At 38.2% G+C, this 14,474-nt stretch overlaps 2 protein-coding genes across 4 annotated transcripts; one reads left to right on the top strand and one right to left on the bottom strand.

The window, feature by feature from the left end:
* Positions 1 to 904: 904 nt before the first annotated feature.
* adal (adenosine deaminase-like) lies at positions 905 to 4,969 on the top strand. Of its 2 annotated transcripts, XR_010914249.1 has the most exons (11): positions 905 to 1,060; positions 1,148 to 1,278; positions 1,476 to 1,536; positions 1,639 to 1,726; positions 2,042 to 2,123; positions 2,308 to 2,434; positions 3,648 to 3,728; positions 3,813 to 3,951; positions 4,034 to 4,134; positions 4,458 to 4,579; positions 4,727 to 4,858. XR_010914249.1 is itself a non-coding variant. In XM_067502323.1 (10 exons), the coding sequence occupies exons 1-10, from the start codon at positions 1,016 to 1,018 to the stop codon at positions 4,967 to 4,969; spliced, it is 1,098 nt and encodes a 365-aa protein (XP_067358424.1). In that variant the 5' UTR covers positions 906 to 1,015. The 2 variants fall into 2 exon arrangements, 1 of the variants encoding a protein (XP_067358424.1); XM_067502323.1 differs by lacking the exon at positions 4,458 to 4,579 and having other exon boundaries at positions 906 to 1,060; positions 4,727 to 4,969.
* A 77-nt stretch (positions 4,970 to 5,046) lies between these two features.
* nat10 (N-acetyltransferase 10) lies at positions 5,047 to 14,190 on the bottom strand. 2 transcript variants are annotated; one of them, XM_067502321.1, is made up of 29 exons: positions 14,052 to 14,190; positions 13,720 to 13,846; positions 13,543 to 13,634; positions 13,274 to 13,445; positions 13,045 to 13,167; positions 12,896 to 12,957; positions 12,698 to 12,812; positions 12,154 to 12,261; positions 11,824 to 11,957; positions 11,641 to 11,734; positions 11,451 to 11,549; positions 11,229 to 11,365; positions 10,805 to 10,929; positions 10,580 to 10,730; positions 9,877 to 9,973; positions 9,651 to 9,767; positions 9,256 to 9,357; positions 8,389 to 8,463; positions 8,183 to 8,299; positions 7,938 to 8,071; positions 7,796 to 7,844; positions 7,334 to 7,430; positions 7,145 to 7,252; positions 6,891 to 7,063; positions 6,695 to 6,814; positions 6,471 to 6,569; positions 5,683 to 5,756; positions 5,479 to 5,559; positions 5,047 to 5,383 (listed from the first exon to the last, which is right to left on the bottom strand). In XM_067502321.1, the coding sequence occupies exons 2-29, from the start codon at positions 13,831 to 13,833 to the stop codon at positions 5,239 to 5,241; spliced, it is 3,114 nt and encodes a 1,037-aa protein (XP_067358422.1). In that variant the 5' UTR covers positions 13,834 to 13,846; positions 14,052 to 14,190; the 3' UTR covers positions 5,047 to 5,238. The 2 variants fall into 2 exon arrangements, with proteins under 2 accessions (XP_067358422.1, XP_067358421.1); XM_067502320.1 differs by having other exon boundaries at positions 13,720 to 13,843; positions 14,052 to 14,187.
* Between the last annotated feature and the right edge of the window lie 284 nt (positions 14,191 to 14,474).

Below are 14,474 nucleotides of genomic sequence, written 5' to 3'. Positions count from 1 at the left end.
GAAAAATTTGTACCTATGTATTTTTATTTTGCTTTCAACTTTCAACCTACAACATCCTGATGAGTTATGTTGAGGTTCTTCACTTGTATTAAAGCACCAGTAATATTAGAAAATAGATTTCCTGATTAATTGGCTATTCTGCATAACAAATAAATGAATAGCAGTATCAACAATGTTGTACTTTAAAGTAAAAGCTATACTTTTCTTCTCAAATGTTGTAAAATAAAATGTTGAAATGTTTAACATAACCAATAACTAATATTTTCACATTCTAGTTAAGGGTTGAGCTACTAAGCATTGCAATAATGTCTTTTAGGTATGTTATAGATACCACACTCTGTTGGGGGCCTTTCAGAATTTTACTTATATGCTGCAATTAATGGCTTAGTAATGATTGACAAATTTTTAGCTATTAGCAAAATATGTGACCTATAAATATTAACAAATTATTATTAAATGGTATACAATAATCCACTAAGACAGTAATGGTACATGATTTACTAACCTGTATTATAAACGCTAATCACATTACATCTCTGAAATCTATTTCAAAACAGGCACATCCGAAAGTTGTAGCATTTAATTTAGTAACTTATGTCAAAGCAGGAGTGCCATCACGTAATTACACTTAACAAGGGAGTGGGATGAATACTTTTAGCAGTTCGGAAATATTTCTTAATAGTGATTATACAACGGTCCCATTCCTTTACATGTACAGCAATCAATATTTGCGTGGTACCAATAGGCTTGCAAATATATGATCATAGCTCTTATAGTCAATCTAAAAAAACAAATGAAAAAAGAAAAGAAATGCTTTCTTTTTGTCCCAAACAAAGCAAAACGTCAACGCATTCAGGATGGAGGAAGCAGTGGAACCATTAGTCTATGTGGAACCTTGACGAGTGCCGGACTTAATTTCGTTGTTGCACATCGTAGTGCAACGGAGAATTGCTGACTGAAAATAACCCTAAGCTCGCTCTGTAGCTAACTTGATAGTCTTTGTTTTAACTTTGTGATGGACAATGAATGTGATGTCTTTTATCGGGAGCTGCCAAAAGTGGTATGTCAAAGAGTAAATAACTTTCTAGGTAAAAAAAACTCAAAATAGCTAGCTATATGCTAACGTTAGCGTTGTTGCTGTCACCAGGAGCTTCATGCTCATCTCAACGGCTCTGTCAGCTTCCAGACGATCGAGAAGCTCATCCGCCGAAAACCACATCTCAACATTCAACACAGCATGACGGCAATCGGCAAAGGCCAGCGAAGGACGCTGGATGAGTGTGTATAACTTTATCTGCAATTATTTACCTAGCGGGAGAATTTGAACTCAAGCTGATCATAGTGATGAGATTTGTTTTTAAATTAATTAAAATTAATTTTCCTAATGCTTAGAAATACTGTTTGCTCAATTGGACGCTCAATTGTATGGTGTTGTTTCTTTGTTAAACGAATCAACAAGCCGCACATGTCCACAGGTGTTTTCAGGTCTTCAAGGCCATCCATCAGCTGGTGGACACGGAGGAAGAGATCCTGATTGTAAGGGCTGGCTGCTTGTCTAAATTAATACTTGCATTTGTTTTCCTTTGTTCTTATTTTGCACAGAATATCAGCCAATAATTACTTAATTTTTTTTTGCAGGTTGCAAAAGATGTTATCAGAGAGTTTGCAGCAGATGGTGTCAGATATTTAGAGCTGAGAAGTACACCGAGAGCGGAGAAAACCACAGGTAAGGATGATATATTTAACCCCCAGTATTATTTTATCTAATCATTACACGTGAAGATAAAATTATCTCCTTTGTCAGGAAGTTGATTGTCAAAAAATGACAAAATAATTATTATTTAAGGTAAAAAATAATGTCATTGTCCAAGCAAAATATGCCACATATTTTCAACTTCTCAGATTTTTCAATTTGGGCTGTTGATGATCTTTCAGATGTATTTTAGAGGGAAAAAAATCAAGGAAAATAGCAGCAGTTTAATTGTTATTGAAACTAAAACTTTGTAGCAGTTCTACTTACAAGCTTATTGTTTTCTCTTAGGAATGTCAAAAAGGAGTTATATTGAAACTGTCATCAAAGCCATCCAGCAATGTAAAAATGAGGGAGTGGACATTGATGTCAGGTAAGTGCAGCATCTATATTTGCAGCAATAACACAGTACTTTATAAGAAGTACAGTTGTGTGTGAGGGGCCACCATCACACGTTTGTGATAAAACCACACTGTGTAATCTTTTATGATCGCGACCCAGCAACTTTAGTGCCAGCCACAGTAGAACCTGATACTAAACCCAAACGTTTTGTGAAGGTTGCTGGTGGCAATTGACCGCAGGAATGGGACTGAAGTTGCCATGGAGACTGTAAAATTGGCTGAGGACTTCCTGCTGTCCTCTGATGGTTTGGTGTTGGGACTTGACATGAGTGGAGATCCAAAGGTCAGTGAATTAGTATTTGGGTTTATAGATGTAGAAAGTAGCAAAGATTTACTTAAAAAGAAAAATACAGTTTTAGTCTTATTATATACAAGTAAAGACTGTAGCAGTTTTTAGCTTTTGGCTTTACTTCAACATTATAAGAAATGGTAACAAACACATAACAGCTAATATTGGGTACGGTGCCCAAATGTTTGCAATGCCACAGTGATGTTTTTACTTTTCTGTGTTGTTAGCCCATATCCTAAAAAAGATTTTAAAAATACCTTACATACAAGTGTAGTTTGACAGAATTAGTATTTTTCCTTATTTGTAACTTTAAGGGATTATTGCGTAACAGTGGTATAGTATAGTATATTGGCAGCATGTAATGGAATGTAAAAATTGGTTTGTATTTCTCTGTGGGTAATGGGAACTCATTAAAATGCAAAATTAAACATAGGTGCCAAAAATGTGTTTAGTTACTATCGCATATCCCGAAGGAACCATAAACTAGCTTAGTGAGCTACAGCCACCCCCCTTCTTAACACAGTGTGCTTTCAGTTGTCCTATGCATTCACTACAGGACAATAAAATGCAAACCGCATTAAATTTCATTTCAGAATGTAATAAAGCTAATTTTATCTTTTGTTAATGTAAATAATAATAATAATAATGGGCGGCAGTGGCTCAGTTGGTAGAGTGGCTAGCTACTGACCATAGGGTTGGAGGTTTGCACCCTGTTCTTCCCAACCACATGTCGAAGTGTCCCTGGGCAAGACACTGAATCCCCAACATCCTTTCCTCATCCCCGGCCGTGCAGGGAAGGCCCCAAGCCCATAGAAATTAGAAAGTGTCCCGTCAGGAAGAGCATCTGGCATTAAAAACTGTGCCAAATCAACATGTGGACAAATGATCTGCTGTGGTCACCCTGAATTTACAGGATAAGCTGAAAGGACAAAAAAAGAATAATTTGTGGGTGCTGGTACAGTTGATTAAAATGTTCTGTCATATGTAATTGTGTTTTGTTGTATTTGTAAATTAGCATAATGATGTTCAGATGCTCAATTTTTCCAGACATTAAATACCAATTGTAGGGTTTTACAGTCTAGAAGCATCCTGGAACTCATAATTAAAATGAGCACTTTGTAGGATATAACAAAGTTTTTTTTTTTTTTATAAAGGGGAGCTGTAGTTAAATTATGTCAATACTTGTTAATGTAATTTCCATTCTAAGGTGGGACATGCCAAAGATCTGCTTCCAGCTCTACAGAAGGCTAAAAATTCTGGACTGAAGTTGTCACTACACCTCTCAGAAGTATGACCATAACATTTTTCACAATATTTGATTTTATTCACATTGTGTGTGAGTGTGATTAGTATGTAACAACAATTGTTGCAGGTACCAAACCAGCTGGAGGAGTCAGATTTGCTTTTGAATCTTCCTCCAGACAGGATTGGTCATGGCACCTTTTTGCATCCAGAGGTTGGGGGATCTCAAAGCCTTGTTGACAAAGTTCTAAAGAACAATATACCACTGGGTAAGACTGATTAATATTCTGTGGTTTACATAGTATGTTGATCTGGGGTTTGATTTCGATGTCTCTGCTTTCTTTGTTGTAGAGTTATGTCTGACATCTAATATTAAAGGAAAAACCGTGCCGTGCTACTCCAAACATCACTTTCAATACTGGTACCAGTTGGGACATCCCGTTGTGATCTGTGTAAGTATCCTCTTTGTGCACGTCACAATTAGCACACAGTTTTACAGTTTTGATTGTGTTGGCTGGGGGTTTGAAAATGTGTTTATCAACATGATGAACAAACTTGCACTTTATTTGGTACCTTTGATACAAAATGTCTCTGGGTTTTTTAGTGAACCAGTTAAGCCAAATGGATTAAATTCATGCAAACTGAAGTATTAGTACTAGTACTAGTATTTAGTTTTAAATACTGTGGCATAAACACAATTTGGGCTTATAAAGAAACAATACTGAAGTTCCTTACTCAGTCTGAACTAAGTTTTGTTTGCTTTTGGTTTAATAAGGGTTGAAGGGCTACTCCTATCAAATTAGTATTGCACATACTAGGGATTTTGGAAAATACTGGATGGTGCACTTCCCATGATGCAACTCACTGGTCTTTACTCTAATGTCACCACTTTCAAAGGCAAGTTTCTGTTTGACATGTAAGGGCTCATTTCTCTTTTCAAAGGCCTAGTAATAGCAAGTGGACCTTGATGTGTAAGATATGAGCATTTATGTAGAATCCATCATGTGAAGCAAGGAATCATTTTTATTCTTTGTCACTTTACAGACTGATGATAAGGGGGTATTCTGCACAGACTTGTCTCAGGAATATCAGCTGGCAGCTTCCACGTTTGGTCTCAGTCATGAAGCTGTATGGAAGCTCTCCGAACAGGCCATCGACTGTATCTTTGCATCAGAGACTGTGAAACAGCAGCTAAAACAGAAGTGGACTGATATAGCCTCTGGTATTGCAGTAACACATTTATTGGAAACTAAAGCTAATCAGTTTAAGAAAATGTTAAAACTGTAAAATTACTATAAAAGGTTAATGTTTTTGAAATAAGTGACAGTAAATAATAGTAAGGTGTGTTATTTTCTGCTCATACAGTGTCTATGCCATGTTGCATACAACATCAAATAAACATGTGTAATGGCCATGTATTTAGACAGTACATTCAAATTCTCGGGTAAAAACATGCTAATGATATCCAGTTTGTGGTTTTCCTCTGTATTTACGTCCATCTGGGATATCCAGGGTCCTCTAAAGTACTGAATGTGTCAATGCAGCACTGCTTATGGTCACGCTTTCTTTCCAAATTTTCCATGCTTGTCCTTAGTCTTCTTGAATTTGCCGTGATGCATTTTCTTCTGTTTTAGTTTCCCGTGGTCAGGACTTCGGTTGCTTGCTAGTATGTTTTCCCCCTCCAGCTTTCTCTTCTTGTCACTGTTGGAAGTAAGACAACAATATAACAACAATATTTCTACAAATAAACAAACAAAGCCACAGAATACTTCCAAAGATCCTGATGGTCACTGCACCTCTTTATGCTGACAATGGCTGTGTTTCCTGCTCTCTTCAACACCTGGTCCCACTCCTCATCATCTCCACGGATCTTGTACCTGAGAGAAAGAGAAAAAACAAAAACAAACACTGAGTCATTAAAACATCAATGAATATTGCCCTCATCCAAAAATGGCTACATGAATAATGTACATTGGCTTTCCTCCCAACCACATACTCACCCTTCAAGGTCCATTTCCTTCACTTTCTCTAAATCCTGCTTGTGTTTCTCTTCAAATTCTTTAGCTGCCTCTTTCTGTTAACAGGAAAAACAAATCTAGTGTTTAAGTATTTGAAATAATACATTCTTACATGTGTACATTTTCTAGCAATTAAGTAGCTGAGAACTTGATGTTTAGTGTCAGTTGTGTCATTTCATAAATTCAAGGTTGTGTCTTTAAATTTCTTATTCTGTCAAATGACATTCCAAAACTCTACTCTGCCCAGCCCTCCTACTACTCTACCACATGATCTGCCCAGCACTTTTAGCTTTGTCATTATAAAATACAATAAAAGAGTTTCAAAAATTTACTAGCAGAAAATAGAAATGAAGCTGAAATTCTTACATTGGCCAGAAGGCCAAACCTTGCTCAAAATGTTTAGAAGCAAATATCTCTGCACAGCTGTTCAATGAGTCCGTGTCACAGGAGGCTTCGACACCACTTCTACGTATACATTAAGTTTTGGAGCATATTTCTAGTCAGTTATAAAAACTGTACACATATATCTTCAAGACTAGACTTGATATTCTTTGCTTTACATATATCATTTATATTTTCAAGCTTTTTCAGAGGTTGAAATGAGTAAATGTTTGGCATTTTTGCATTAGAATCCTTAGTGAATGACTAAAGGAATTGTTTCGATGCTAATAGGCATGTAGACCCTTTTACTTTTTGCCCATTAATCTACAGTGTGTGAAAATTGAAGTGGTATGAAAACTTCCTGAATCTAGTGCTGAGAGACCACATACTAGATCATCATTAAGGCTTCTGACAGTTGGTTCCATGGCAATATCTTTAGTTGCTGCCATCTGGGCTTCAATTGCTTTTTCTTGGATACTGGTGAAGACCTTAAAAAATATGAGAACAGAAAAAGTGTTAATGTTACCGCAGTAGTTAAAAAAAGTTTGTATAAACTTTTCATACAGTAAATCTATATTCATACAGTAAGTCTATAGTAAACAATATAACTCACTTGCACAAATTTACGGATTAGACGGTTGAAGAGGCCCATGAGCTGTGAGCTTGGGAGATCAATTTCCTTTTCTAGCTGTTCCACTGACTTGTGCTGCAATCCTATACCCAGCAGTAGTGCCTAGAGAAGATCAGGCAAGTCAGTCAGCATCTGCATGCAATCGTAACTGGTACCTCCAACTAGAGCGGACACTTACACACTGTGCTGCTGAGAGAGAAACGTCACCAAGCTGCTTTAGAAAGAACAGTCGCCCCACAGCTGGGATCAGGTCCATGATGAGGTGGTAGTCCACCATGCTCCTTGAATACAACTCAAGGCGTTTGAGGTCATAAGGGCTAAAGTGGATTTCCAGCTCGGAGCTCCTGAGAACTGCAGAGGCCAGAGACAAGTCAGGTCAGATCAGAGAAGATGCAGAGGAAATTTACAGTTTGCCAAGTAGCAGAGTCTTACTGCTTGTCTCTTCCTTGAGCTTCTTATTCTGTAGGATGCTGAGTGCCAGGCTCGGAGTGAAGCTACTGAACTGGTAGGAGAGGAGGGAGAGGAAGCGGCGGCGGAAATCTGTAGAAAACCAAAAAACATGTTATATCAAGACTATAAATTTGAAAACTAAAACCATCTCTCTTGAAATAGTGAGTTCACCTTTCCAGAAGGCAGACAGCCACTGGCTCTGCTCTGGGGCATCATCTGTATTCAGCTTCTTTAGCATCACACAAGAGTGCTCTCCTGTCAGGTCGTTCTAGATAGAACCACACACAGAAATAAGCAAAAACATAAAAGATTTCGTTTTATAAGAAACAGGCAAAAATGCTTGTCAAGTTGTTTTCCATTTTCAACAAAAGGCAGAGCTAAGCTAATAGATTCATGTTCTGTTAAACAAGCTTTAGTTTCAGGATATTTTTCAGATTCTGCTTCCTAATTAGAACCTCCCATGTTGGCTTTAACGGAATTATTTTGTTAAAGAAAAGTTTATGAAAATGTGTCACAGACTTTTTATTTCGTGACCTTTAACCTTGACATTTCATCATTTAACATTGTTATAAATAGTTTCAGAAACAAAACAGTTATGGATTGGAATAACCTATTCTTAACTAAAATACTTACAGGGGTTTGTCTTAAGTAGACTGGAGTATAACCTGCTTTCTTCCAGAACCTGGCAAGTAGCACAAACATTTTCTTTAACCTTCTAAAATCTTAAAAAATATTATACGACCAACCTCCTCTCTACAGCTTTTAGAAAACTCACTTCAGCAGCTGTGCAGTAAGGCCATAGGACACTCCTAAATAGTCCAGTCTCTCTGCTCTCCTTTCACTCAGTTTCAGCAGCAGAGGAGGGAGCTCCTTCCGCGGTGTGATAACTTCCTCCAGAAGACTGACAGCCTAGACGACAACAGAGCTTAAGTCATAAAAATGTGCTTTGGTACATTTCACATGCAGAAATAATGTCTTCCAGATGTTGTTGAAGACTTTCTGTTTCTTTGACGGCATTACCTCACTGCTGATGGAGGCGATATCATTGTGGTTTGAGTGCGTGTTCTCATCCATTGTGGGAAACTTGCCCTCATAGTACATCTGCAGTAGTTGGAGAGCTCTGGATCCATAACCCATCTGTTGTAAGAAGTTGAAAATAACAATTACGCAGGCACTATGGCTTATTTAAACTGGACAAACAAGAAGAGGGCTTTTCAAGTTCTTACCCCCTGGTAGTCTGGATTGACAGCTATTCGCACCACTCTGCCTCCAGAGAGGCTGCCAAACTCTGGGTCTTGGAACTATGAAAACAAAACAAAAAAAGACTAATGATTCATAATCACACGATTTATGATTATTCTACAGTACACATTCTACAGTACACAGTCAAAATTATTAGTTACTTTACTACTTGCTCCCTGGCAAAAGTAATTCGTTATAGTACTTTTCTGAAGGGTTAGGGTCTAAAAGATGGATGGAGTGATGAAGTCAATAGTGGGCAACATTTCATCCATCACATATGCAGCCACACACTTTTGTAAATTTTTTGTTGCTTGAGGTAGCTGTCGATGATTGAAATCTAGTTTTAGTTGTTTTGCTACTAAAGAACTACTTCTATCCTTTGTGGCCAGACCCGGCTTATCTTTGTTGGGTTTTGTCTGGGTTTGTTCTGATTAAGGTTGTGGGGTTTTTCCTGCATCGGTAAGAATCTTATCACTATCTGCACCCAACTTCCATGTTACTAAATTGTTCCCATTACCTAAAATCAAGGAAATGTGAATAATTCCAGCGGCTGAATGCACTTTCACCTTCCATGCCAGCGCACCGCTTGTGTTGCAGTTAGCGGTGAGCTAATTTCGGATTTCAAATCAACCTTTGGTGTCATGGCAACAAAAGTAATGCTGTAACAAGTTGTTTCTGAAGGCAGTAAGTGTAATAATATAAGTATAATAAGTCTAATATAACTTACTTACCATTTTACAGTACTTATTACTAAGAAAACTAGCATTTCTGTAATAATGCTTTACTAGTAATGCATTATGGCCCAATGGAGCTGTAATTATTCTGTTAGAGGCTTTAGAACCAGTGTGTACCTGTTCTGAGACAGTCCAGGGAATGAGATCACCAGAGGCCTTCTTCCCTCTGGACAGACTGTTGAGGATGGACTGTCGAGATATTTCTCCTTCCAGACACACCTGCGCAAACAAACACGAACAAATATTATAATAAACAATAAAAAAATATTAAAAAAACATCATAAGACATGTGACTTGAGCTTCTGTGAGTTTGCTTGATTTATTTATCTTTTAGACAACAGAGGCTGATTTAGTGCAAGTTAAGGTAAACTCTAATGTCGTACATAAAATCTTTACATCTTGTAGGAAGACTATTCTGTTAAATATACTGTCTCACATTTTTGTCTTCAAGTACAGCGAGAACCTTTTGCAACTAATAATAACTATTTCAAGAGGAGTCCCAAGTGTCTTACCTGCACCACAGCAAGGACCTCAGGTAGTGAGTTCTGCGTGGGGGGGACAGGTGGCAGTAAGCAGAAGAGGTGATGAGCTGGAGCATCAGACAACAGTTGTAGGTCATTGGGGGAATTCTGCAGAAAGAGAAAACAGTAAGTTAGGGAAAACAAACAAAACAAATAATATTGAGCACAGTCTGGAGGATTTTCAAATCAGATTTTACTCAAAAGGTAATCGTCCCACCTTATAGTGTGATGCCACATAAAGAGCCATCAACCTCTGCAGGAAAGCCTCGGATGCCTTGTGGTAACAGAACAGTGTGTCTCTGTTCACATAATATCTTGACAGTTTGAGTTAAGGACACAGCAATTACGTGCGCTGTAAATTAATCCTGATTTTATTTAATTAAATTCACTTCATTATTTGAGTTTAATTTAAAGCAACAACAAATATTCTCTACTTCAACTTCTCTAATGTGCAGATGTCCTTTCCTTTGTCTTAACAGTGAATTTAATAGGCTTAGAATTTGGATTTTGGTTTATCTGAATCCACCTGAAGATGTGCACCACATGGATTTATAGCAATGATACAATTCTTTATTGCAGCTCTACACTAACAGCTTGTGTTTACTGTGTTACTAGTTTATTACAGTCTCACCCTACAGTAACTTAGCAAAGAGTTATGTTAGGATTAAATAAAAAACTATTTTAAATGCATAATTTAAGTGTATTGTGTCACTCCATGTTTCTTTACATTGTGTTAAGTTTCTGCTGACTAATTATAGCTCCTGTTGTTTTCCTTTCAGCTTTGTTGGGATTTCTTTACAAATCTGTATAGTCTTGACTTAATTACGTAAAGCGCATTGCGCTATATAAATAAGGCTGAATTGAACTGCATTATATACACGGGTTCTAACAGTCTAGACAAGGGTCAACTTTAAGGATACAGATCGCAGTTTTGTGGAAGTGGACAGCCAGAAATTAGCCTGGGAATATTGAGACAATCCAGACAGAGCAGATCATTCAGCCACTTCTCCACAAAGTCTCCTGGAGCGTACCGAATTGACTCATGAAGAGAAACCTCATGCAGTGTGCGAGCTGTGTGGGGAAACATAAACAGTCAGCAGGTAAAAGACACACACGAGTTAAACACGGAGATAAACTGTATTTACCTGCTGCTAGCCTCTCTGTGTTGGTGGTCCTGTTCTCTGCTGTCGTGCTCTGTTGACTGTCTGCACTCTGCTGCCTCAGCTGCTGAATCAGTTTGAGGGAGAGAGACCGTCCTGTCCCTTCATATCTACAGAAATAAAGGAAAACAGTGGTCAGATGTAGAGATAATTAGCATTAAAGATCTAATGATTGATCATTTGCTTAAGTCACAAACTCCAAAAATTCTCTGGTCACAGCTTAAAGGGGGAATATCTGCTTGTTTTTTCAGCCTTGACTAAATTGAATATGTTGGGGTCTTTGAAGACCAATATGAATGAATATGTAAACTTGAATTTAGGATAACATGAATACTATGCCAGAAAAATTCTCAAAAAGTGACATAAGCATTATTAATTTATAAAAATGCCATTTGGCCGTTGTACTAACCCATTGATGGTGGAGGCCATGAACACTAGATAAGGCCCCAGCAGGTTCTTAACTAAAGGAAGGGGGATAGCTGCAGCCTCATCAATGACCAGCAGTTCAGCTTGACCCAGCTTCACTGCATCACCAGGGTGGATGTACTGTCAAAGAAACAAAAAGATTAGATATGTAGATTTGACTTACTATAAATAGAGTAAACATACGAGAGGTCTGATTCTCTTTTACCTGTATTGTCTGTCGATGCTCTTTAAATATGTTGACTCGCACCACTGCTTTGTTGAACTCTGGGTTTAAAGACTGGATGATTTCATAGTCAAGGTGCTCCTACAAGTGGAAAAGAACACGTGAATTTACATTAGTTCATTGCAGGAATGTAACAGTCACTGCTGCAAAGAAGATGCTCAACACAAGCTACCTGATACTGCAGAGCATCAAATCCTTTGAAGATGAACTCAAACATAGTGTGCAGGTTGTCTGGGCTCGGTGAAGTTACAAAGATGTTAGAGTAGCTGTGCAGAACAAAATCAGCTAATTAATACCAAACTAAAGACAATAAACCACAGTAAGTTAATATATGTATCTTGAAACAAATCTATACCCAAAGGCTACAGCTGCAGCAACAGCCAGCCCCATTGCTGCAGACTTCCCTCGACCACGGGCAGCTGTCAGAGCCACGGTGCTCCTCAGGGTTTTCTCCGAGATGGCTTCAATGAACTTCAGCACTGCCTTTGCCTACAGGACAAGACATGCCTTAAAAATGACAACTAAAGCACCTTTGGTGTCTAATTTACCATAACCACTGTCAGAGTCCTTGAACAGCAAAAAGCTGATTACATAACGTCACTAAATCCATCAATAATATTGGTACTTTAAACTAAGGTTCTACTTGGTAAATGTGTGAAATAGCTCTTCAGCAGGAGGTCCTGACCTGGTCCATTGTCCTACAGCAATCCACTAACACGCCTACAGGCTGAGTGTCCTGGAGGGACTGTTTAAGATCTTTGAGCTCCTGTTCTCGTGGAGACAAACCATCCTCCTGGAAGGAAAGAGACAAGAATAAGGTCTACATTTCATTTGTGTGGTACATTTCAAAGTACTACACCGAGAACTTTGCAGAAGTGAGTAAAGGCAAAGGGAGAATTAAAGAGAAATTTCGGACACTATTTTGTAAGGCTTTTCAAACCAGAATTTTATACAGAAGTTTTAAAAAAGCACAACAAAATAGATGCTTCCTAAAAATGCCAGGTGGCAGCAATTCATTTTAACAGAGATGTGAAAAAATACTGGCTTAAAAGGATAAGACAGGGAGCTACAAGAAAGTAATTTTTGGCCTACAAAAAATATATAAATGTTCCTTTAACTGTTGCAGATTTTATTGTGTGTATAGAGAAAAAGCAGAAAGTTACACTGCAGTTGCTGAAATCAGTTAATATTCTATATTTTCACATAATTTGTTTTGCTAACACAGGTACCTGAATCTTTGGAGGAACTGGCTTAATGTTCACCATGTGGCTGGAGATGGGCAGGATGTTAAGTTGGTCATCAATGACAACACAGTTTTTGCAAGATGCAAGAGACAAAATGAACCTAAAAGAAAAAAGTAATGTTAACATATTATTCAATTGTACAAAATTACTCTCAAATTCCACAAAAACCTGCCAAGACCATACCTCTCATTGAACCGTCCCACCACATCCTGATGAGCCTCAGTCCTGTATCGAGCATGAACATCCTGGAAAATAATCCGCAGCTATGCTATATCATCTGATTGGCTAACAGAGTCGGACAAGAGTGTAAATAAAACAGCTTGTCGGCTTACCATGGTCATGGTATACAGCTGCTTGAGAGAGTTCATCGTCCTCAGTAGTATGACCACAATCCCACCTCCTTCTACTGTCTCAATAGTTCTGGCTAAGAGGTTGGGAGTCAGAGCTTCAAAATCCTGTATGAATAGAAATAACGCTTGAAAACAGCTAATACGATGACAAGAACTTTATATTAATCTACGTTTAACTGTTGTCTACAATTGAAAGAGTAGCAGGACTCACCTGTAAGACACACATGCCATAGGTGTTTCCGAGGATCTTGTGTGTCTCATTGTAGTAACAGTAGCGGATGCTGGTAGCGGCAACGAAAAGCTCAAACGGGTCATCCTGATTTAGATTCAATGTGCCTGTTTTAATTTTCTTCTGCAGCTGTCTCATGCGCTTCTTCCGATTGCTGTGTCAGACATTTTATTTAAATGATCAAATAGCCTCTCATCTTTTACACAACACATGATCCAACATTTACCTCTCTGCTGGGGGCTATCACTCACCTGCTGAATCCCAGGTCTTTTTTATAGCACCAAAGTACAGAGGGTCGAGCTCTGACAGCAGCTTTAGACAGCATGTGATGTAGGATGACAACCTGGATCAGAGACAGCTGGTCGGTTTAATGCTTAAAGAAAAGGGAAAATGCGCTAAGTGCATTAGGAGGTCACCAGCGAGATTACCTGATCTCTCCCACGATCGCCCACCACCACAAACATGGTGCGATGCTGCAGAGCGACTCCATTTTCGATCTGGACCCGAATTCGGTTGTCTACTTTTTTGCGGACTGTTGCCATAGTCTTCCTGCTACTGATGACAAAGGAGAGAGAAATCACCGACACAACTGCGTTAGCAAACAAAGGCAAACATCAGCAAAACACAAACGGCGCATTTCTATCGATTAAGAAAGATTCACTAGAGCCAAAACAAACAAGCTTGTGGCAGCAGACATTATAAAAATGTACTTTTAAGAAGTACAAAGTCACAAAACTCAAGCCCCATTTCTGATACTCACCGTTTCCTGATATGTTTTTACAGACAAAATCTTTGTTGTTTAATCGTCATAAAACAAACAATCTAAAGTTACAGTTACAGGCCAGCCATCATGCTGTTGATACCCTCACGTGGAGACACCGGTTCGTGGAGGACCCTGGGTGTGACGTAAAATGTGCGCGACGTTAAAAAGAAACGTCTTCCTCAAGTTTTGACTCCTAGGTATAACTTTAATACAGAAAAGCAGCCAGGAACGATTTTTTTAACGAGTTAACAGTTTACATTGCGGGCTTTCAATGTAAAACTGAAATTTGTCAATCGTGAGAACATTATAATACACGCATTTTTAAAATGCATTAACTATTCTTACCTATGTTTGAAAATAAATGCTGGTTCCCTCTCAGTCAGCATACAGATTTAGGTTTTCTCTGTCTTATACAATTGT

This window comes from Channa argus, chromosome 4 (assembly GCF_033026475.1).
Source record: "Channa argus isolate prfri chromosome 4, Channa argus male v1.0, whole genome shotgun sequence".
Classification (NCBI taxonomy): domain Eukaryota; kingdom Metazoa; phylum Chordata; class Actinopteri; order Anabantiformes; family Channidae; genus Channa; species Channa argus.
Note: the sequence above shows the minus strand (reverse complement) of the source record. Positions and strands in the feature narration are given on the sequence as shown.